Source organism: Oncorhynchus mykiss, chromosome 18 (assembly GCF_013265735.2).
Source record: "Oncorhynchus mykiss isolate Arlee chromosome 18, USDA_OmykA_1.1, whole genome shotgun sequence".
NCBI lineage: Eukaryota > Metazoa > Chordata > Actinopteri > Salmoniformes > Salmonidae > Oncorhynchus > Oncorhynchus mykiss.
Window position 1 is genome coordinate 22,997,794 of NC_048582.1, and position 25,482 is coordinate 23,023,275.

At 40.9% G+C, this 25,482-nt stretch overlaps 2 protein-coding genes across 6 annotated transcripts in view; both read right to left on the bottom strand.

Moving 5' to 3' along the window:
• Window positions 1-796: 796 nt before the first annotated feature.
• LOC110495839 (ly6/PLAUR domain-containing protein 1-like) lies at window positions 797-10,059 on the bottom strand. Its single transcript, XM_021571309.2, has 3 exons — window positions 9,746-10,059; window positions 6,516-6,650; window positions 797-2,340 (listed from the first exon to the last, which is right to left on the bottom strand). The coding sequence occupies exons 1-3, from the start codon at window positions 9,792-9,794 to the stop codon at window positions 2,105-2,107; spliced, it is 420 nt and encodes a 139-aa protein (XP_021426984.2). The 5' UTR covers window positions 9,795-10,059; the 3' UTR covers window positions 797-2,104.
• Window positions 10,060-10,753: 694 nt separating this feature from the next.
• Window positions 10,754-25,482, bottom strand: part of LOC110495841 (nck-associated protein 5-like) — a 159,898-nt gene continuing 145,169 nt past the window's right edge. For 4 of the 5 annotated variants that reach the window (XM_036952282.1, XM_036952279.1, XM_036952281.1 and 1 more), the window contains 4 exons: window positions 24,745-24,869; window positions 23,841-23,964; window positions 23,521-23,702; window positions 10,754-13,324 (listed from right to left, as the gene is read on the bottom strand). In XM_036952282.1, coding sequence (XP_036808177.1) covers window positions 13,001-13,324; window positions 23,521-23,702; window positions 23,841-23,964; window positions 24,745-24,869 — 755 coding nt within the window. In that variant the 3' untranslated portion in view covers window positions 10,754-13,000. The remainder of the gene's footprint in view (window positions 13,325-23,520; window positions 23,703-23,840; window positions 23,965-24,744; window positions 24,870-25,482) is intronic. The other variant, XM_036952280.1, reaches the window with a different exon arrangement.

The following is a 25,482-nucleotide window of genomic DNA, read 5'->3' on the forward strand; positions in this document are numbered from 1 at the left end:
TTCTGAAACTCATCAGTCTATTCTTGTTCTGAGAAATTAAGGCTACTCTGGGATGCTGGCCTTCTAGGCAGAGTTCCTCTGTCCAGTGTCTGTGTTCTTTTGCCCGTCTTAATCTTTTCTTTTTATTGGCCAGTCTGAGATATGGCTTTTTCTTTGCAACTCTGCCTAGAAGGCCAGCATCCCGGAGTCACCTCTTCACTGTTGACGTTGAGACTGGTGTTTTGCGGGTACTATTTAATAAAGCTGCCAGTTGAGGACTTGTGTTTTCAAACTAGACACTCTAATGTACTTGTCCTCTTGCTCAGTTTTACACAGGGGCCTCCCACTCCTCTTTCTATTCTGGTTAGGGCCAGTTTGCTCTGTTCTGTGAAGTGAGTAGAACACAGCGTTGTACGTGATCTTCAGTTTCTTGGCAATTTCTCGCATGGAATAGCCTTCATTTCTCAGAACAAAAATAGACTGACGAGTTTAAGAATAAAGTTATTTGTTTCTGGCCATTTTAAGCCTGTAATCGAACCCACAAATGCTGATGCTCCAGATACTCAACTAGTCTAAAGAAGGCCAGTTTAATTGCTTCTTTAATCAGCACAACAGTTTCCAGCTGTGCTAACATAACTGCAAAAGGGTTTTCTAATGACCAATTAGCCTTTTAAAATGATAAACTCGGATTAGCAAACACAATGTGCCATTGGAACACAGGAGTGATGGTTGCTGATAATGGGCCTCTGCACGCCTATGTAGATATTCCGTAAAAAATCTGTTATTTCCAGCTACAATAGTCATTTACAACATTAACAATGTCTACACTGTATTTCGGATCAATTTGATGTTATTTTAATGGACAAAAAATGTGCTTTTCTTTAAAAAACAAGGGCATTTCTAAGTGAACCAAACTTTTGAACAGTAGTGTATGTCAATTTATATAACGTTTAAGAACAAATCCCTTGTGTCTTTCAGCAATATTTGAAGTCCAAGAAAGTAATTGGGTATATACAGATGTAGGATCTTAATTTGATCACCCTGTTTTTGCAGGGAATTTTCTGTACAGCAGGAAAAGCAAACTTGCAGTGTATTCAAGGTTTTTAAAGGCTTCTAAAGTGGTATTTTCCACTTTAAAATGTTGGTTTGCCCAAACAAAAAATGTATCAACCCCTATGAAAATGTCCATTAATTATAACCCACACAATAATTCACATTTCAGTAGGATTTGTTGCTGTAGGAATATGTTCCTGCTGTGAGAAACTGGTCAAATTAAGATCACACATCTGTACTTACAAATGATATAAGACATGAGATCCTGCAGTTAGTACTTACTGTAACAAGAACTTGTACCAGTAGTAAATGATGCAGACACCTAAGTATATCTCCAAAATCCCTACAACTCACTGCTCAATGTCCTCAACTGTCAGTGCCATCTCTACACTCAGATCCATGATGAGTTAACACAATTCTCACAGCTAAACGGCTGCTGAGTACTCACTGACTATGATCACGTCTGACTCCTAATCATCAGGAGTATTGATCTGAAGTGTTCGATCTTCCTATAAACAGGAGAACACCGACGTTGATGAGGTCAGTGCCCATTGGCCCCAATAGGGAACCTACAGAGTAAGCAAGGGGGGATTGGAGGGCAAGGGAGGGACGAAGAAGAAGGAGGCAATGGCAAGCATTCAGTTCTCAAAAACTCAAAACACCAGGATTATAAAAGGGGATCCTTCCAAAGAGTCTTAAGCTCTTGAGTATCCGATCCAAAGATGACGCTGTAGAGTCCACAGGAGGCTGCTGATGGGAGGACGGCTCATAATAATGGCCGGAACGGAGCAAATGGAATGCCATCAAACACCTGGAAACCATGTGCTTGATGTCTTTGATACCATTCCACTCATTCTGATCCAGCCATTACCACAAGCTCGTTCTCCCCAATTAAGTTGCCACCAACCTCCTGGGATAGTCTCTTATGTATAGGATTCCTCTCCAAAGACGACACTAGAGTCTGATGTGGCCAATACACTACGTACGGTTATGTACTGTACCCTATATGTACTCTCATAATACTCTAGTGTTATCTTTGGGTAGAGGAGGGGACAAATGGACACCTCTCGGTCTATGTCAGAGAGAGGGAGACCAGCGTGAGGGAGACCAGAAGAAAAAGAAGGGAGGAAAATGAAGAGTTGGCGGCCGACGGGACCGGGCGGTTCTTCTTCCGGGGCCCATTGCAGAGCGGTGTGTTACAACAGGAGATGCACACAGAGTTGATCCTTCCAGTGCAGAACTGCTGGTAGCCTGACGAGGATATGAGGCATGCCCCGGACGAGGCGCAGGACTTGCGGTAAAATATGCCTGAAGAAGGAGAGAGAGAAGTGGTCAGGAGTAGTGTAAAGCTATACAGGATGTCCAGGTCAAGGTAGATGTGGTAGTGACACCGTTGGTGAAACTGAGCCAAGTCTCATAGCAAACTGAGGTAGCACAAGCACTGGGGAAGGGAGGGGTAAAAGTCCGTCAACTGTCTTTTTTGTTCATGAATGTGTCTGTTTTACGTTATGCCTGGCCTATGCCATGTCTCGCACCCTTTTACAGTGCATGTTCTTGTATGTAAAGCAAATATCTGTGAAAATCAGACAAAGCAATATCTAATCTACCTTTTTTCACAAATAAACAGGAATAACAATTACACATCAAAAAAATGTGGTGATTTGAACATATTTGCCTTAGGATCTTAGCCAAGTGAGAAATTCTTGAGACTATATTGTAATTCAGTGCTATTTGCAATTTAACAGAACTTTATCCTGATCAATACTGGAATGGTTCATATTACTGGGAGGTGATCCTCTAAGTGCCTAGAACCTTTGTCAAGCCGTTATAAGAAATAATACATTGGGAATGTCACCTCGACAGAATATAATGCTCTCAAACGATGGAACAATTGCCACAAAACAATGCTTTGATTTATATGGTGGCGAGAGAATGCACATGAATAAGAGTGTTTTGATTTCATGGAAACGTTGTTGTGCCATTAAGTCTTACCATAGGAGGTGGTAAGAAAGCCTGCGTCTCCCTGCCTGATAAATGAACACCTTGCAGGGACTCAACTCCCATTTCTCCCTACTCCTTCCTAGGAAATAGACACTGCGCTTTTGGACACAAAGAAATCCAAGGTGACCCTGGAGATTTGACTCAAGCTCCAACTGAATCTATAAGCATCCGTACATGTTATAAGCATATATGGGCGCTCATAATGTCTTAATGCAAGGTCTATCATGTGTGTTCTCTGCTGAAATGTGTCAGCAGACTGCAAAGAGCTGTTATTATGAGAAGGGGTTCATAAGTACGACAAGTCTTACATTGCATTGTAACTGTGGCATAATGCGTTACACGCGTCGACGTTAAGGGAAGTGTTGAGAAAAGTTCAAATGAAAGAGTAAAGAGGAAGTAGATGAAAGAGGTAGATGAAAGAGGTAGATGAAAGAGGTAGATGAAAGGGGTAGATGAAAGGGGTAGATGAAAGGGGTAGATGAAAGAGGTAGATGAAAGAGGTAGATGAAAGAGGTAGATGAAAGAGGTAGATGAAAGGGGTAGATGAAAGAGATAGATGAAAGAGGTAGATGAAAGAGGTAGATGAAAGAGGTAGATGAAGGGGGGGGGGGAGAGAGAACTGCTAGTCATGTTAAAAGTTACATCAAAACTCCACTGCTCGAATTTACTCGTCGTTCTCTTGAAATAATAACTGATGAGCTGTCAGGCAAAGTGTAAATGTGTAAATGCAATACAATATTCTTGTTTTGTCTCAAAGACGTCAGACAAGCCTTCAAGACAAAAGTAGAGCGTTTCGGTCTGCATCAGCCCCTGATTACTGCTATTAAGTTTGACAGAACTAACAATGCAACTTCAACTTAATCAACCCTCTGCTTTGTTCCATACTTCATCACTCTGCACATTTAGAACTGACAGTCAAACAAACCAAGTCCCCAAACCTTTGTTGGGGGGGAAGAATGGGTAGAGACCAAGCTGGCACCAATTCACATGCAAAAGCCAACTTTCCCTGAGGATTACATTACAGATGTCTTCACATATCATACACACATTATGCACGTGTTTCTTTCCGCCGATAACGATGTGGTAATTCACAAATGTATTATTTGTGATGAATTGCGGTTGCTGCATATAAAGATAATTAGTTAGGCTCCTGGTCTCAGGTTGACATTATAGGAAATTATTAAATTAAGGAACTTATTCATTACCAACATTGCTGGAAGGTTTCATGTTAGAATAAAAGTTTGCATGAATTTTCTATTTATCTGCTTACAGGAGCACATAAGAATCCCTTTGCCAACATCGCATTTGAATCAAATGACTCAGAAGACCTTTCTAAAGAGTGCAGAGGCTGGAAAAGATTTGTGAATATACTGTAAGCATGTGCATTTCACACAAAAGTGCATCCTTATCTCAAGGTTATTCAAACCATTACACAGCATTACACAGTGTACATTTGTTCATGACATTATTGCCGTAGATTATTGCCTTTGAGTGATGAATCGTGTCAACCATCACGTTCAGAGACAGTTTGGGCATAAAACACTCGCTAAAGACAATCTTGCTATGACTTTTTTTATGCTCTTGTAATTGGAAGCATACATTTGAACACAAGTGACATGCTGTACATAACATTGGATGTGGTAAGATCAATAGGCCTAGTGTGTTTGAAGGGCGTTCTCCCATTAACCCTCTTGTTGTGTTCGTTTCATGTTAATTAATTCTGTGTTCCCGGGTCCAAAATGACCGCCCCCATTATAGCTGATTATAAATCCATAATAATACATATATTATCACCTAATGTTGTGTTAGATAATTTTATCAACTTATAGTTCTTGTGAACATTACAAGTTTTGAACTTTTACTTGCTATTTATGGCCTGTAGGCCTCATTGACCTGAGCTCATACAACTCGTATTTGAGCTGAAAAAAAAGCATCATGTATGGATTATTTTGACAAAAACAAATACTCAGATGAAACACATTGTTCTATTCATCACGGACTACTTTGTGTCAAAGTTTAACAAGGACTCTCTCCTCCTCACCAGGGTTATGATCAAAGATATGATCAAGAGCCTCACATACAATATATTGTTTGGTCATTGTGCTGCCACAGAATGAATTGCGAGAAAGGCCTCAAAAAAGATTTATATACCAAAGCCTGAGAAAAGTTCTATATATTATTGAAACAATGTTGCGATTGTTTGTGAGAATGCTAACAGGTGTGGTTCCTGTGGGGGAAATGTTCTATTGGGGAAAGGTTCCTGTGGGGGTTGCCATGGAAGCCAAGAAGGGGAGTGATGTGTGTGTATGTGTGCTCAAACACACATGCATGTGGGGGTCTGGGAGAGGAAGTGTGTCCATCTGATGAATGGGCATGTGCCTGAACTCAATTTTATACACTAATTGTATTCTCACCCATTCATTTCTAATTACTGGTCATTTTTGACCAGGAACACCACAGGTGTACAAAAGTTCAATAAAACCCCCAAAATGTTATGAAAATCTTCCAAATGTAATTTGTGTGTTCAGATGCCCTGTGTGGACAAAGTCATGGAACCTTATGACAATCAGATTAAATTAACTACGTTTTTCAGAGAGAAAACTTGTAAATCAGTCCAATTTGACCGGAACACGGCAGGAGGGTTAAGCAATAAGGCACGAAGGGGTGTGGTGTATGGGCAATATACCACTACTAATGGCTGTTCTTATGCACGACGCAACTCATAGTGCCTGGATACAGCCTTTAATTGTGTTATATTGGCCATATACCACAAACCCCTGAGGTGTCTTGTTGCTATTATAAACTGGTACAGCAGTACAAATAAATGTCTGATTTACCACGGCTGTCAGCCAATCAGCATTCAGGGCTCGAACCACCCAGTTTATAATTTAAAAAATTGCATGGATCAACTGAGTACAGCAACCAGCAACCAAGGGGTTAACCACCCTTTGGAATAATCCCATTAAAATAATATGAGCCATAAACCATGAATTAACTATGGTAATAGCCTCTTCATCTATGGAGATTCGTTGATAGGTCCCAATTGATGTAGTGGGCTTGTAGGCCTAGTTTATGATCTCATTTGTTGATGTTACAAGGAGACCTTATAGATCGTTCCACTGAATTCAGAGATAGAGAGGAAGTACATGAAAGAGGAAAATATACCTTATTTAGGTCACATGTTAAAAAGTGTCACAGTCCGGTGTGACTTGGTTTTGCATGGCCTGGGGTGGTCTAGCTGCAGAATACATTTATATTGTGTTGGCGTGGGTTCGAATCCGGCCCCACCCTTCTGACACAAAACAGATCCCCCAACCTTCCTGTCTCTCTCTCACAGGTCTCTCTCGTCAGACTGAAGCTCACGCTCTGCTGTGGTGGAGATACAGCGTCAGCGAGAAGGGACTACTTCTCCCACTAGCTCTATCCAATGAAGAACAAACGAGGAAAGGAATGGGACTGCTCAGGAGACGCTGTTTTCTTACCATCCTTCTTCACCAGTACCTCCTTCTGACACATGTCCTGCACGTTGACCGTGCAGTTGACAATGAACTCTGGTGTGGAGCATTCATTGTTTTTCACCTCCTCACACTGGTAACATTGGATCTGGAGAGCATAGCCTGTACAAGAGAGAGAGACAGGAAGAACCGCAAGGAGTTAAACAATTTTTTTTTAAGTCCACAGTTCACCAGTATCTGGCATATAGTATCTCATTAGTCTATGAATGTTGGTCAAGAGAGACTACAGGCAAATTCTTTCAAGTTCGTTTGGCTGTGCTTGATTGAGCTTTCCCGGCACAGTGGAACCAATGGAGTTGTCAGAAAAGTGTAAGCTGGCACTCCAGGCAGGCTCGATCGAAACGCTGAAACTATTTGAAAGACTAGGCCTAAAATCTTGTTTGAAAGATTTGAAAATGTTATGCCAGGCCTGCAGTTCAGCCATTAGCATTATCCCTTGTTCATCTGGAGCCTTTCAGCCCCCCATGTTTTCCTCCCAGCTAATCAAGAATAATGTGTTTTCGTGATCTATTGCCATTACCACAGATCAGGAACTGTATCCTCGAGGAGAGACAAATCCATCTTTGAAACAAAAAAGTCTCTTTGCTGGCATTTTGAAAGTCAACTTGGTCCCTATTTGCAAGACGCGATCTCCTTGATGAATCACAAGTGTGAAGATTATCTCAAAGAGCAGTTAATGTGGGAGAGACGATGTTGACGCTATCCTTACACATGCGGACATGTTGCAAATATCAGACAATAGGACTTTGAGCTAATATGATGACATTTCTGTACCCCACCACAGAAAGCACTGATGAGTCACACAAACACACACTTCTCTGACTGCATACACATTTGTCATGACAACAAAGAAACACAGCAGAGAGGAGTTGTTTAATGCACAAACAGGTCTGTAGTCAGGATAAAGGGATTTTGACTGAAAATAATGAACAAACATGTTTCAACAATATAAATCCATACTCTCATGTACTTGCCAACTAAACTTAATATAGAGCCGTCAGACATAATTGTGTGTGTAAGCTGGGCATACTGTATCTGTGCAGGGAAAAAGGCGACTCAACTTTACGCACTAAAATAATAATTGCCATTCTGACTACGACAGGTCAAAACAACCAAGCCAGAGTGTTTCAGACAAAGTGCTTTATCCACACACTCAATGAAGCTGTTGCTCCAGCACTGACTTCAAATGAGATGAATTCATTCTAACTTGACTCATTGGAATTAAATGGAAATTGAGATTAACTAAGAATGACAGATGGTTGGCTATTCATGCAAAGTTGTTTCGCAGGGAAGAGAAATCGAGAGAATTTAATCGAGGATACCGGATGGATAGCACAATCTGATTCAGGGTTTCGCAGAAACATGCATGACTGTGCAATGATAAACAATAATTCAAAATGTTTCAGGTCATTTGTTCTCCGTGACAGTTAGTACTGTGTTCTAATTACTGAAATGGTGACAGTCCTTCTTCTCCCAGTCTGACAGCGCCATCAAGTACAAATTCAATTGAAAAGGACCCAAAACAAAAATCAGAGCGTAATTACGTTAAAACCAGATAAATGCCTCAAAACCCCATCCATCAACCGAGCAATAGTCTCTTAAAGTGTCTAAACACATCCTTAGACTGTAATGTATTTGTCCTCTACAAACCACTGGCTATTCATACTCTCTATAATTAACATTTAGGCAAGCATAAAGTTATGTACATATCGTCTATACTTTTCATATTGTTCTTCAATACAGTTTCCACTGAGGTAAAAACATCCTCAAGTTATTTAGAAGCATTTTCTGCTAACAGCGAAGATTATGTTTAAGGAGTGAGTATGTTAACCAAATGCAGCACGTCCAACTCAGAACGGAGAGAACATTTGTATGTTATTTTACACCAGAGGCATTTTTGGCGAGATCAAGTTCTTACACACCACTGTTCATATGCCATGTGCAATGTGTTGAACTGGAAATATGGACTGGAAAAACTCTTGAGCGGCTGATTGTTACATCATTCTGATGATATGATCATTGGATGTATGTGGGAATGACAATGCGGACTATTCCATTGACATAGATTATCATTGTCATTTTACCTGAACCTTTTTTAAACTACATTACCACCGTTTGTATACTTTATTCCCAAATCATTGCTATAAGGTGACCCATGTGGATTGAGAAATCAGTTTGTTTGCCATCATCTATCTTATTAAATGGTGTTTTTTTTCCTTCCACAGTCATCTGAAGAGAGACAGCTTTGCTATTCTCTGCATATTTAGTGATATTAATATTCAACACAGGTGTTCGTGGAGTGGTAGTTCAGCTCCTTTAAAACCCATTTAAAAAATGGTGCTTGAGTTTATTACATTCACCTGAGCTGACAACTGTTGATCAATCAAGTTCCTTATCATTTGAGCTTGATGGAATGCCTACACCTGTAAAAAAAAAAAAGTGTTGAATTGCATCTGTGTAATTAGAGAGTTATTAATTAGCTATTGATAATGAGCGGCCTAAACATGTCCCTCTGCTTTATAAAATGTGTGAATACATTCTTCACCTGTAATGGTGTCTAGTCATGTTTAGTAGCAATTAATCGGAACATTCAATAGCCTAATTAGCCTGCCACGCGGGGCAATTGTAAGATCAGAAAGACGCTCCAAATATGGAATAATGGTCAATGTTTCAGCATGTCACGCTGTATTATGTAACATTTACTTTTTAAACAATATCATTACATTTAAGCAAAGATATGTAAAATAGTAGCTTAAGTAACATTTTGAAAATGTTCCTTTGCACAAGTCATATGGCGCAATAGTTTTACAGACGCAATTACGACCTAAGGTGACATATTTTCTCTAGCTGGAGCGCAAGTGTCATGCAAAATGTTAAATCCAAGAATCTATGTCACAATTTCTTATTCCAAGACAGTTATAAATGCATTTAACGAGATGATTTGATCTGCAATGGTGACCTCCTGCGCGCCTCCCTGTTGGCATTACCAGACCTCTACTGGACTTCTGAAAACGATTTAATTGTTTTCATCCGACAAAAAAAAACTCCCCAAAATCATTTAAACATAATCCAAACTTGAATTAGATTGGAATACCTGGAAACGTTGACACATCACTTGAGGAAATGCTCTCAGCATCAGAATACAACGCAGCAAGCCAACACATGTAAGATTACGCAGTCTCCAAAGTTTAGCATACCTGTTTTGAGGAAAATTCCAAGCAAAGTTGCGTAAATGAGAAGCAACATCCTCTCCCGAATGACACTATAGAGGAACACATCAGACCAGGTGAACTTAAAACGAAAGCAAAACCCTTAGATGGATCCGTGGCATCAATGTGTGAGAGCACATTCTGCTGCGAGGAATGTGATGCGCAGCGCTGAACGAGGGCGAGCTCTGGGGTTCGAGAGACTAGGCTGCGGAATTCCAGTGAAATTGGATGAGGATAAATCGTAAAACGTACCACGTGATGAAAGATCGTGGTACGGAAGCAATTCTTCAATCACTCATATCCTACACACGCAGATCAGTGACTGTTTAATTGCGTCCAAATATGAAATGGTCACCTTTGGATATGCTTTTGGGCATGGAGTGCACCGTTGGTAGCCATGCACATTTAACCAGATTTAGAAAGGCTAGTATTCATTAAAAACATTTTTTGAGATCATCTTATGGATCGTCTGTGTCTGTTATGAGTCTTGTATGTTTCAGTTAGAGAGAGAGAGAGAGAGATGGGAGAGAGAGCGAGAGAGAATGTTTGGATGTCACTCTTGGGTGGCTGAATTAATTACTTTTATTTATAGTCACATAATTACCCATCAAGAGACTCCAATTGTTATAAATGCCCCTACTTTATAAGCACTGTTAAAGAGAGTGAAGCTCAGTGAACACAGGCTATACGTTTAACACGTTTTGTAGTTGAAGACTATGACATGAGCTTTACCGCAAGCATTTGAAGGCAGGACTTGGCTCAAACCTTCCCTTGCCATTATTAACAATTCCCTTCTGTAGCCTACTTACATATATTTCAGTTACACATTTATGAGCGCAATGGCAAAGATCAGCGAAGATCTCACTGTTCCTTATGACTATAGTACCTTACATTTGACTACAGTATATGATAATGAACGCACACGTGTATGACTGCACGCACACACACATACATACACAAACGTCAACCTCCAACAGTTACGAAAGCTGCACCAAATTTAAAATAGGAAATCATTTATTATTATTTGTCTGGGAAATGATTACATAAAATATAGCATTAAAAGTCTAATGTAACAGCCAAAATTGCACACGTAATTACCAAACTAACACTGCTGGTAACAGGTTCTCTTACAAAGGAACAATCAAGCAGAGAAGATGTGAAGTAGGACAATTAAACACCACTATACAGTTCCATGTACAAAAAGTGGGATATAAATACTCGTCAGCTAGAAAAATACACATTATGGTCTTAGCAAGACTCTCCTTACATATTATTAACAGTTTCATGGAAAATTGTTCGAACAATGAAACGTACAGAGTCTGTTTTTGATTAGCACCAGAATCAAATTACGCACGTTTGGCATGATGATTTATTCATACTACGTGTCAAATGTGTTATAGGATAAAGTGATAAAAGGTTGCAGTAGTAGCTTTTATTCGACAAAATAAAACATTTTGTATCGACAAAACACTACAGGAAGTCACAAAACGAGGAAACGATCAAGAAAAGTTTAACTGTTCTCAATCAATAGACATATAGTTTGAATGATTGGCAAACATTACACAATTATTAAATGTTTTAAATTGCATATACCAGTCAGCAATGCTCCATTCTGATATTAATTTAATCGCAGTTTTTAACACACAAACAAAATATACAAAACATGAGTGTTTTATGATGCTACAAGAGACACAGTTTCAACGGTTATGTTATCTTGCAGTTCATGAAGGTTTTACTTTTCAAAAAATGTCTGTTTTCCGTTTAAAAAAATGAAACATTTATTTTCCATGAGTTGTAACCTTATATTCAAGGTAACTAGGTATACGCGTTGCATTTTCCCTGAGCTACTAGCATAGACTTTGCTCCGCAAATGTGTTATTGAAGCCAACAGAAGTTTCTGATTCATAAGTACCATTCTGACACTAGTTCAGTTCTATGTTTACATGAAATACTGAGTGACCCAAGTACAATGGTGATGGCACGGTGATTGCTTAAAGGGATAATTCAGGATTTTTTCTACTTCCCCAGAGTCAAATTAATTAGTGGATACCATTTTTATGGGCAGTTTGAAGGACATTGCTAAATAGTGTTAGCATAATGACTGGAAGTCTATGGTAACTGCTAGCATGCTAGTAGATATACTTCCAGTCATTGCGCCAACACTTGTTAGCATTAGCTCACACAACTAACTCTAACTTCCTTCATACTGGATGCAGAGACATGATAGCATCCATGAGTTCATCTGACTAGGGAAGAAGATAAAGGGCTTCATTGCCAAATATCCCGAAGTATCCCTTTAAGCCACTACATAGCAGTTGAAGATCAGCTTGACAGTTTTGACTTGCTGGTAGAAATGATTGATCATGTATTGATCATGTATTTCTCATCTGTACTACAACTCAAAGTCAATATTGACTCCAGTACATTCAATATGCAGGATGCTATTCTTTAAGATTCCACAGCACTGGTGGTTCAATTAAATGTGCAAATGCGTGTATTTAGGTCACTTAATATAAAGTATAAATTCCGCCACTTCAAAAATAATGTGTCTAATGTGTGTCACATTTTAGTTCGCCATGCAACTTTCAAAATAGCACAGCAGTCTAGTAATCGTACACATTTGACACAATGGCTTTAGGAGCTATGATTGTATGGTATGGGTTGCAGTGTATTGCATGATGGTAGTTGTGGTGTGTAGGCCTGCCATTGTGGCATACAACACTGTGGCAGTAAAACTTTTGAGAAATAATGATCCGTGAGAAAACCATCTATCCACATCCAACAACCGTAATAGTTTTTTGCACATATTATCATTCTTAAGGTATTGCTTCACACTACTAGGCATCATCAGTTGCTCCTGATGATATTGCTGATTGGTTTGATTTGGATTTGGTGGTATTTACTCTAGTTATGTCTTCAAGTTGAATTCCTTAACTTTGTACAGTATTTTTACAGTGCAATGATAAAAAAAAACATTCCCCCTTCGGGGAAAAATATATAATGCAAGACAATTTCTAATATTGCTTTCCACACCTTGAACGGTGGTACTGTTGTAGCCTATAGTTTAATTGTCCATCTCAGAGGTCATGCATACCGTACAGTCTGGGTTCACGTCCTTATCTTATGACATCACCGATGACATCCCCTCCTTCCTTATGACCTAAGTGCTTCGGTTGGTGGGAGTAGCAGAGGACTCCAACAGAAGACTCCAACAGAATCGGCCCCGGCCTCCACTTTCTTACTCTACACATCGTTGGAGCCTTGACTGGTGCATGAGGAGAAGCTGTCGTAAAGCGAATCGCTGAGAGAACCCACACGCTCCGCCCCGGGCTTGTTGGAGTAGTAGCTGGACGACGAGGGCTCGTTGTCAACCCTGCTGCAGCAGTCCTCTTCTCTCTCCCCTGCGGAACAGGAGCAGTCACCGCTACTGGGCCTTAGCTCTGTCTCAGGGTACAGCCCCAACCCACTGCTGTTCAGCTTGTTCAGGGAATCCAAGGACACGTCTCTGGAGCCGACCTGGACCCCCCCTCCGCAGCCGCCTGTCGTCATGTCCACTCGATTCCCTTTCTACAGCAACAACAAGACAAATAAGAGAGGAGAAAATGAGACGAGAGGTGTTTTTGTCATCTGCCCACACTGCAGCGCATTATTATCATCATACTTTAAAGGGCCAATCTGGTATTCAAACAACAAAGCTGTCCCAGATTACTTATATGAAATGATTTGGAGAAAGGAGCAATCTGTCACTCTGTCTCTCGACAAAGAATGTCCAGAAACAACAAAAACAAGGCTGTCATGCTGAATTTACACTGAGTGTACAAAACATTAGGAACACCTTGCTAATGTTGAGTTGCACCCCCCTTTGCCCTCAGAACAGCCTCAATTCGTCAGGGCATGGACTCTACAGAGTGTCGAAAGTGTTCCACAGGGATGCTGGTCCATGTTGACTCGCGAGGTCAGTCTATGTCATGGAACTGTTTTGTACACTCAGTGTACATCTACTTCAGCGTAATGCAACACTACAAAGCAATTTGACTACTGCCATTCCTGAGTATCGCATTGATTTATTGAGAGCTTTGTTCATTCTCCTCCCATGCTTAAGGCCCAATGAGTCTGTCTGGGGGAATCTGCCGTGAGATATCAACCTCTCTACAGGGAGGGAGGGAGGGAGGGAGGGAGGGAGGGAGGGAGGGAGGGAGAGAGAGAGAGATTCTCCTTCGTAGCTGTTTTAACACAGCGTATTATATTTTTGTCAGGAGCCCATGTTGTTAAAAAAGAAACGAGTGAAACGGCGGTCAGCTTCTTCTCGCTATAAATGAACGCAAATGGCTTAACCTCAAATATACTGGAGAGAAAACAGCTACTGTATATCATTTTGCATATTGACAGGTGTTTTGGTATGCACGGAGATTCTAACTTAAAGGTATAATGTGGTATCTGGGTATCTGTTCAATGGAGATTTCCATGAAGATTCTTGAAGATTATACCACAAGAGTGGAGCTGCCATTTGTCTAGAGAAATAAATCCCAGATTGCAGCATTAATGTTGCAGTTTCAGGATGAATCCCTAGATCCCTCTAGGTCCTGTTGTTTATGTACTTTTGAGAAATATTTTTGGCATGTACACTTTTATCGTGTGTGGTGGCTGAACTCATTGCCTTCTTTCATGGAAAACGCCTCCAAGCCATTCCACCACCCTTGAGTAAATTGGCAACACAACAATAGGAGAAGTCTCCATTGAGATACATACATACATACATATATATATATATATATATATATATATATATATATATATATATATTCCATATTTTTTTTAAAAAGCTCTGCATCTCCAATCTAGCATAATCACAGAAATCATGCATAATGCATTTTTCCACATACAGTCATAAATCTAACCACAGTGAATACAAAACACATCTTCAGTAGAAAAAAAGAGATGTTGTGTAATTCAACCTTGGTCAATAACTATTAGAATATCTTAACGGAAATATTTATGCAGAAATGCACTAAGGAATCTTGAAATAATTTGAGGGATCGTTATAAGGAGCCTGTGCTCTCTGGCTACATTGTATCGGTGGTCAAGGTAAACACAATTCTCCTGATAACTGGATTTTCCTCCAGCTAATCTACCGAAAGGGCCAATTCATCCACACACTTCCTGGGTGGAGAGTACACAGAGGTATTACCGTATTACCAGGGGTATAGACCGCCCTCGGGGTTGCACTAACTCCTCATCATTAAGTGTTCTCTGCCAGGTGCCTCTTAGAAATGGCTTTCCTCCCAGGAACTCCAGCCCAGAACCACTCTGCTAACAATCTGGCGGTTTACAGTAATGCATTCTAAACACAGGCACCGCGGGTTAGATATTCTTCATGTACTAAATCAGCACAGAGAAAATCGGAAATACCCTAGACTTCTGAAAAATATCACTTTTGAGGTACAGTGACTAATAATGGTAATTCAAGGGTTGGTGATAAAAACTAATGTGACTCAAATCTGCAAAAGGACACATCTCCATTGTAGCAAAGTTGCTGGAGAGTCAAAAGTGCTACATCGAAAATGCTTTTTAGTCAAAGACTAGGCTCAATCTGGGTCAAGGAAACCAACCATATAGTATGTGCCGGTGTAGTGTAGTCTACAGGTGCATGGATGTGGGAGACCATGAGAGCCGAGCAGAGGGTGTTTGACTTGATTGTGATCAGTGATTGGAATTGGGGTGGCCTTTCGTTCAGTGCCTTTGACAGTGAGGAACAGCAATCATGGTCCTGTTCTTCTCCTAACAGCCCTGAGCTCTCTATCTCGGTAGGAGGGATTCTTATCTGTGATTGAATTTGATTTGGTGAAACACAATTACCACTCTTGTCTGTGGGTCGAAACCAACCTCCGTGCAGACCTTGACCATCCGAAGGCACCTAAGGAGCCAGTTGAAGTGTATCCTTTACAACGGAACACACAGGAAAACATCGCCTCAGGGGCACATCAGGTGGAAAAAGAGCTTGTCAATGGCTAATTGGTTATCATCTAGCAACACTGAGGTATTTCAGTTCAATGGGAATGTCTTAGGTAACTGGGATTCTGACAGAATATATACGTTGGAAACATTCTTCCTTTCTAAAGAAGAGTCAGTCAGTCAATAAGGAGGTCAAATAGAGAACGGCCGTTCTTCTCCCTGAATGGGATTCAGGACAATTGTTGTGTGTCTGAAATATTTATTGTTCATATACCACTAATGGTATACTGTTGTGTATGTACTTATAGGCAGTAGCAGCTGGTATACAATTTAAATCAATCAATCAATATATATATATATATATATATAGGCATGTGGGCCTTGAGAGACAATACTTTTTCTCTACACTTGGTGTCAGATGTTTAAAAAAAAATACACCTCTGACATTTAGAAAATGACAAATTACTCATAACATTCCGGCCCAATATTTGATTCGAAAGTCTGTCATCTGAAGCACATCTTACATGTCTGTACTTCTACTTCCAATTGCATGTCCAAGACCAAAAACATGCCTCTCTCTCCCCATTGCATTAGTGCTCCAGGTAACAAGCTGTTACAAACAGCTGGGGGAGAAAGTGTGAACACAGATATTACATAGTTATGAGGCATATTGCTGTGTAACCTGGCCCTCTCTGGTCTGGCTCCTTAGGCCATGCCATGCCCGGCCCCAGCACAGCATCTAATGCTGTTTTCCCCCTGTCGGAGAGGCCTGCAGCAATCTCTATTACCCATCGGGAGAGAAAGAAGGGAGCGAGAGAGAGAGAACCTGGGAGAGAAGGAAAGAAAGAGAAAAAGGGAGAGAAGGAAAGATAGAGAGGGAAAGAAAGAGAGGATGGGAGCAACTGAGAAAGATATAGAAATAAAAAGGGGGGAGATTGAAGGAGGCAGAGGGAAGAGGGGGTGTAGCCAGGCAGCCAGAGAGGCAGGCAGGCAGCGTGGCTGTCAGGCAGTGTCAGGATGATGAATGGGGGCCAGGCTGGGCCATGAGGTCTCTGATGGGAGCTGCTGAGCTTTACATCACTCTCCTGAGTGTTTGTGAAAGGTTATTAAAGGCACTTAAATCACCCAATCTCACACCGCACCCGCGCTCCCCCGGTCCGCACCTTCCGCACACTTCCCAAAAGAATCTTCCCTAACGATATTATGAACTTACCTGACTGACTTAAAGGGAATAGTATATATATATATATGCTAGAATCCTGACTAGAACCAACCAATTTGATCATATTACTCCAGTGCTAGCCTCCCTACACTGGCTTCCTGTCAAAGCAAGGGCTGATTTCAAGGTTTTACTGCTAACCTACAAAGCATTACATGGGCTTGCTCCTACCTATCTCTCTGATTTGGTCCTGCCGTACATACTTACACGTACGCTACGGTCACAAGACGCAGGTCTCCTAATTGTCCCTAGAATTTCTAAGCAAACAGCTGGAGGCAGGGATTTCTCCTATAGAGCTCCATTTTTATGGAACGGTCTGCCTACCCATGTCAGAGACGTTAACTCGGTCTCAACCTTTAAGTCTTTACTGAAGACTCATCTCTTCAGTGGGTCATATGATTGAGTGTAGTCTGGCCCAGGAGTGGGAAGGTGAACGGAAAGGCTCTGGAGCAACGAACCGCCCTTGCTGTCTCTGCCTGGTCGGTTCCCCTCTTTCCACTGGGATTCTCTGCCTCTAACCCTATTACAGGGGCTGAGTCACTGGCTTATTGGGGCTCACTCATACCGTCCTTGGCAGGGGTGCGTCACCTGAGTGGGTTGAGTCACTGATGTGGTCATCCTGTCTGGGTTGGCGCCCCCCCCCCCCCCCCTTGGGTTGTGCCGTGGCGGAGATCTTTGTGGGCTATACCCAGCCTTGTCTCAGGATGGTAAGTTGGTGGTTGAAGATATCCCTCTAGTGGTGTGGGGGCTGTGCTTTGGCAAAGTGGGTGGGGTTATATCCTTCCTGTTTGGCCCTGTCCGGGGTGTCCTCGTATGGGGCCACAGTGTCTCCTGACCCCTCCTGTCTCAACCTCCAGTATTTATGCTGCGGTAGTTTATGTGTCGGGGGGCTAGGGTCAGTTTGTTATATCTGGAGTACTTCTCCTGTCCTATTCGGTGTCCTGTGGGAATTTAAGTGTGCTCTCTCTAATTCTCTCTTTCTTTCTCTCTCTCGGAGGACCTGAGCCCTAGGGCTATATAAATACATTTGATTTGATTTGATTTGAATGGTCACACCACCATATTTTACAGTAGGTATGGGTTTCTTTTCGGCTCATACATTCTCATTTTGGTGCCACACCCACCACTGATGTGAGTGGCCAAAAGACCTCTATTTTCATGTAATCTGACCAAAGCACCAGTTCCTATCGAATCCAAGTGCCAGTGCCATTTAGCACTGCTGGGTGATTTGAAAAGTCTTAGTCAAGCGATCAATAATATAATAACACTCTTAGCAAAAAAAATGTATCTTTACTTTACAATCTGTAGAAACTATGAGAATAGAAAGGTTCAGAACTTTTGTGAAACATAAATAATATATCTAGAAATAGAAATCAAAACTGGATGGACTTCAACGATACATGGTGGGTTAAGAGTAGCTGGGACAAAACAGAAACAAGGATGGGACAAAAAAACAAACAAAAAGGTAACTATTGTAAAACATACTGTGTCCTTAAAATGTACAGTATATAGTATGTATAAGCTGGAAGTAGAAGTTGTTGTTGTCCATTGGTTTACTCCAATTAGGGAGGGGATGTAGGGTTAGGGGAAAATATATACAAGATATATATACATACAGTAACAGTCAAAAGTTTGGACACACCTACTCATCCATGTTTTTTTCTATACTTTTATAGATATTTTCTACATCGTAGAATAACAGTGAAGACATCAAAACTATGAAATAACAGATATGGATTCATGTCGTAACCGAAAGTGTTAAACAGATTAAAATATATTTCATTTGAGATTCTTCACAGTAGCCCCCCTTTGCCTTGACAGCTTTGTACACTCTGCATTCTCTCTACTAGCTTCATGAGGTAGTCACCTGGAATGCATTTCAATTAACAGGCGTGCCTTGTTAAAAGTTCCTTTGTGGAATTGATTTCCTTCTTAATGCATTTGAGATAGTTAGTTGTGTTGTGACAAGGTAGTGGTGGTATACAGAAGAAAGCCCTACTTTGTAAAAGACCAAGTCCATATTATGGCAAGAACAGCTCAAATAATCAAAGAGAAATGACAGTCCATCATTACTTTAAGACATGAAGGTCAGTCAATCTGGAAAATGTCAAGAACTTTGAAAGTCTCTTAAAGTGCAGTCGCAAAAACCATCAAGCACTATGAGGAAACTGGCTCTCATGAGGACCGCCACAGGAAAGGAAGACCCAGAGTTACCTCTGCTGTAGAGGATAAGATCACTAGAGTTAACTGCACCTCAAATTGCTGCCCAAATAAATGCTTCACAGAGTTCAAGTAAAAGACAAATCTCAACATCAACTGTTCGAAGGAGACTGTGTGAATCAGGCCTTCGGGGTTAAATTGCTGCAAAGAAACCACTACTAAAGGACACCAATAAGAAGAAGAGACTTGCTTGGGCCATGAAACATGAGCAATGGACATTAGACCGGTGGAAATCTGTCCTTTGGTCTGATGAGTCCAAATTTGAGATTTCTGGTTCCAACCACTGTGTCTTTGTGAGACGCAGAGTCGGTGAACGGATGATCTCCGCATGTGTGGTTCCCACCATGAAGCATGGAGGAGGAGGTGTGATGGTGTGGGGTGCTTTGCTGTGTCTGTGATTTATTTAGAATTCAAGGCACACTTAACCAGCATGGACTTGCGCTTATTAGGACTATCATTTGTTTTTCAACAGGACAATGACTCAACACACCTCCAGGCTGTGTAAGGGCTATTTGACCAAAGGAGAGTGAAGGAGAGTGATGGAGTGCTACATCAGATGACCTTCACAATCAACACGACCTCAATCTAATTGAGATGGTTTGGGATGAGTTGGACCGCAGAGTGAAGGAAAAGCAGCCAACAAGTGCTCAGCATATGTGGGAACTCCTTCAAGACAGTTGGAAAAGCATTCCAGGTGAAGCTGGCTGGGAGAATGCCAAGAGTGTGCAAAGCTGTCATCAAAGCAAAGGTCTAGATTTGTCTTACATTTTTTTGGTTACTACATGATTCCATTTGTGTGATTTCATAGTTTTGATGTCTTCACTATTATTCTACAATGTAAAGTTGTAAAGAAAAATCCTTGAATGAGTAGGTGTGTCCTAACTTTTGACTGGTACTGTATATATAAAAAAAAAAAATATATATATATATATATATATATATATATATATATATATATATATATACATATGGGGGATTGGAAATTAAGCAAACAATTAAATTGATTAAAGCCCAAATTTACCTGCAATATTAGAGCTGATCTACCCCCTATTTTTATTTATTTTTTATAATAATACCATTAAGCAAACTCCAGGCTTTTATATTTTTGGGATGACATGAAAATAGAACTCTTTAGCCAAGCACACCAGTAGTGGGTTTAGAGTCGAAATTAGAATGCATGAGCAGAAAAGAACCCCATTCCTACTGTAAAATATGGTGGTGGATCTTTGATGTTATGGGGCTATTTGGCTTACACTGGTCCAGGAACCATTGTTAAGGTCAATGGCATCATTAACTAAAATGTCCAGTACAGGGACATCTTATGCCACACACCTGGTTGCCTCTGCCAGGAGGCTGAAACTTGGCCGCAAGTGGAACTTCTAGCAAGACAATAACCCCAAGTACACATCAAAATCCACAATCAAATGGTTCATTGGCCACAAAAACAAAATTTTGCAATGGCCATCTCAGTCTACGCGGACATGAAACCCATTGAAAACCTGTGGTTTGAATTGAAGAGGGCAGTCCATAAGCGCAGACGAAGGATAACAAGGATCTGAAATAAATCTCTATGGATGAACATTTAGAAAAAGGCTCAATGCCATTATCCTCGCAATTGGAGGTATTGTGACCCCTATCTTTTTGAGAAAAAAATTGATATTACTTATTTTTTTTAAATCAAATTCTCTGACCAATTGTATTAGTATAAAATAATAGAATTTCAATTTTTGGGGGGAGCATACAATATGCTGTAGCTCAGTATTTGTATTATTTATTTTATACAGTAATTTTTGCTCATTTTTATCAAGGGTGTCAATCATTTCAGACCCCACTGTATGTATGGGGGTATTGTCATGGGTGGACAGGAGGGCAACTGTGTCTCTTTAAGAGACACATTGTCCCTTTCAGGTAAAATACATGTTAATAAGGTGTAAATGGGTTGAAAAGGAGTAAATGGGTTGAAAGGGGGACCATCATCTTGGTTGGTTCATGGCTATTAAATGAGGTTTTCTCTTCTGTTAATTCAACACATATCTACAGTATATACCTTTAACTTGAACATTTAATTATTCACGGATTCATTTAGAATAGTCAAGTGCTATTCAACCAAACAATGTCAACAATTCTCATAGGCCTTTATTGTGTTAGATGTTTTTTCAAAGTTTCTTTATTTTATTTATGAAGATGTTTTCTTGTGGAGGTCTTTCCAAGACCAATTATTGGACAGCAAAAGATGGTAGGATTAAATCCATAGTGTTGCTCTGTCTTTGGGTGTATTTGTTGTCGTTGTTTGGGTGATCTCTGTGCAGGTTGGATGCACATGATCTCTGTCCGACACGCTGCATTTCTGTAGGGAATCTCATCACAATCAGAGCCATGCTTTCAAACTCCCAGCTCATCACTGCAGCAACCACACGTAAACCTTGTCAGAAAAACCTCAGTTTACACCCCCACGTCCACAACCAGCAACCACACTTTAAAAATGGTCAAATCCAGGCCATTTTAATACTCTTTGTAGAGTGGGAGCGAAAGCCTCATATCCAAAATTATTTTATTAACTGTAGACTAATGGCTGAGAAGAGAAAAAGCAAAAAAAAATTCCAATGATTAGATGAACCAGTGTTTCTGCATGCAGAGCCTTCGTCAGGGTCAAAGCATACGCCAAGGACATTCGTTTCTCCACATTCAATCTTGAGCAGTCAATTGTTCAGTCAATGCAGAATGGAATAAATCTGTACTTATTGAATCTATTAGAAATGTTTGACCACAAAAAGAGACGGGCAAGGATGATGTTGTAAGTTTAATAAAAAGGCATAGACCCTGAGCCCTGCAAAGTTGTATTTTGCTTCAGCAGAGTAGCTGCAACTTTCAGTACTGCTCCTCTTTCATAGTACAAGGCCTCTATAGGCCAACAGTAAGAACCAGAGTTCAAGAACATAAAACATATTCATGTATTTTTCCTCTCGCTCTCTTTCCCTCTCTGAACTTGTGTTGAGTCAGATCCTTTTGCAGATTATGGATTTTTCTGTCAGGTCGTGTGTGTGTGTGTGTGTGTGTGTGTGTGTGTGTGTGTGTGTGTGTGTGTGTGTGTATGTGTGTGTGTGTGTGTGTGTGTGTGTATGTGTATGTGTATGTGTGTGTGTGTGTGTGTGTGTGTGTGTGTGTGTGTGTGTGTGTGTGTGTGTGTGTGTGTGTGTGTGTGTGTGTGTGTGTGTGTTAGGTTATTCTACTGCACTGATCTGAGGGGAAGTGGGGGCCAAGGGGGGTGAGGGCCATTTCATGGTCACTGCTCCTAATTTGTCATTCAGTGAAGTTAAATACTGGTAGGCAAATACCCCGTGACACGAGAGGGCAAGCCGATCGAAAGCAATTAGGTGACTTTCAGTTTTTTTGTTTTATGAAAATGTCTGAACAATCCAACTACAGCGCTGTGTAGGAGGGTAAAAGACATCAAGCTTTGTGGACTCGGGACGCACTTTGAGAAAGCTGGAGAAGCTGGAAAAGGACAAATGTTGCTTCACAGCGACTTGTTTTCACATGAGTTGGAGCGCAGGTTACCATGGAAACAGTTTGTTTTGAGCTAATGCATGATCCTCCTGAAGCAACATCAACAGACCATGATCATCTAGTTGACGAGCTACAAAAGGATATGTCAAAGGTAATATCCTGAACAAAAATATAAATGCAACATGTAAACTGTTGGTCCCATGTTTCATGAGCTGAAATAGAAAATCTCCGAAATTTTCCATAAGCACGAAAAGCATATTTCTCTCCAATTTTGCAGACAAATTTGTTTACATCCCTGTTAGTGAACATTTCTCCTTTGCCAAGATAATCCATCCACCTGACAGGTGTGGCATATCAATAAGATGATTAAACAGCATGATAATTACACAGTTGCACCTTATGCTGGGGGCAATAAAAGGCCACTAAAATGTGCAGTTTTGTCACACAACACAATGCCACAAATGTCTCAAGTTTTGAGGGAAAATGCTCTGCAGGAATGTCCACCATAGCTGTTGCCAGGGAATTGAATGTTTATTTCTCTACCATAAGCCATCTCCAACGTTGTTTTAGAGAATTTGGCAGGGGGTGCTGAGGAGTATTTCTGTCTGTAATAAAGCCCTTTTGTGGGTGAAAACTCATTCTGATTGGCTGGACCTGGCTCCCAAATGGGTGGGCATATGCCCTCCCAGGCCAACCCGTGGCTGCGCCATTGCCCAGTCATGTGAAATCCATATATTAGGGGCTAATGAATTTATTTCAATTGACTGATTTCCTTATATGAACTGTAACCCAGTAAAACCTTTGAAATTGTTGCATGTTCAGATTTTTGTTCAGTGTATGTCATAGGTCAACAGGAAGTACTTACGCTTAGTCTGCCTCCTGCTTTGCCCTCTAGCGATGACTGGTTGTGCAACAAGTGGTATTGGGAGAAACTCCCCCTGTGGTCGTCCTTCTCTATGTGAGAGAACATATCATGTTGATAGTAGTCCATGATTGACGGGAACTTTCCCACACTGTTCCTCCTCATTGTCTTCTCTTCGGAGAAGACTGTGGAGAGCATGTTTCAATCAATATATCTATCAATCAATCAACCAAATCAAGATAAACTGGCTAAAATCAAATGATGTAGGCCTAAATAACATTAATATTGTGTCTGTGGATGTGGGATGCAGACAAGATTCTGACCTTGGTTGCTCGACTTTGCTCTGTTGGTAAGGGTGCTTTGGGTGGAGCCTAGCGTGTTCCCTTCAGACTCTGTCTCGGTGTCACTGCTACTGCCTGAGTATGTGCACACTCTTGGGGCTCTGTCCTGTTCAGGAAAGAGAGGGACATCAGAACAGAATGAGAAAATAAGAAGATAGATCAATCCCTCAATCCCTGCATCCAGTATGAAGGAAGTTAGTAGTTTCGCGAGCAAATGCTAATTAGCATTAGGACAATGACTGGCATTCTATGGCACACTAGCTGTTAGACGTCTAGTAATTGTGCTAACGCTAGTTAGCAATTGCTGCCTTAAATGGATACTTTGGGATTTTGGCAATGAGGCCCTAGATCTACTAGCATGCCATCAGATACCCATAGACGTCCAGTCATTGCGCTAATGCTAGTTAGCATTGGCTCGCGAAACTACCTCTAACTTCATTGATACTGGAAGTAGAGACATAAAAATGGTATCCACGAGTTCATCTGAGTAGATGAAATCCCTTTAATATCACTGTATCCTCAACCGATTACAGAGATACTCTTTCATAATGATAATGCTTCTTGGAGATGTGAAATTGTATAGGGATTGTACGGAAGCCGCAATTACAGATGATAATGCGTCTCATGTGCTACACAGAAACACAACCACTAGGCATTTGAAGTACTGTAGATTTGTCAGTTTAGCAGTTCTCTTATTGCTGCTATTATTCTGTCAGAGGATAATTGATTTACGTCCCTCTAGCAACATTTACTAGCAACATTTACTGTATTTCATGCAACATAAGGAATCAATGCTATTATATGCTACTATGCTATTGCAGTCTATTTTGCCTCCAAAACACCACCCCTTTGACATAGGCCTAATAGTGCTGGGGAAGTTCCTTACAGTGGGTGAGTTTAGATCCTTAGTGTTCCTCTTCTTCTCCACTTGTTCCTCGTGGGCCTCCGTAGTGACTGCGTGGCTGGTGCTGCATAACTCTATCTGACTCAGTCGCTTCCTTCTGATGACATCTATCATTCAAAAGTAAAGAGAAACAAACCATGAGACACCGACAACAACCAAACCCACACACTCACACCAGGAAGAGAGCCTACGCATTGCGTACATAGAGGGCGGAGGAAAGAAAAAATGTCAAAGCTATTAGGTCCTGGAGTTTCAGTAAGACTCATGGTTACATCCCAAATGGCTCCCTATTCCCTTTATAGTGCACTACGTTTGACCATGGCCATAGGTTACCATTTGGGACACATCCAGAGCTAACGCTATGCCAATATAGTTGTTAACCTGTGAAAGCCCATGCTGTACTACATGAGCATTATGCTACAATTTCTTTAATTGTGAGGAGAGTTTGGCATTTCATCTATTAATAGTCAATGGCATCCTCCCTACCGAGACTACATCGCTACATTTCTGACTTGAAGCAGCCCCGAAATACCAGCTTCAAACTGTCACTCCCAATGACAAAGCATCCAATGATAGTCACAGCTGAGTCAGTGTGAATTTTAATGACTACCTACCCCTTCCTTCACACTTTTTTTCTCTATACAACTCCCTGCCTTCTCCTGACAATATAATTAACTGGGCCTCGTTGGCGGCGGCACCGCGGGAACATCAGCAGAATAA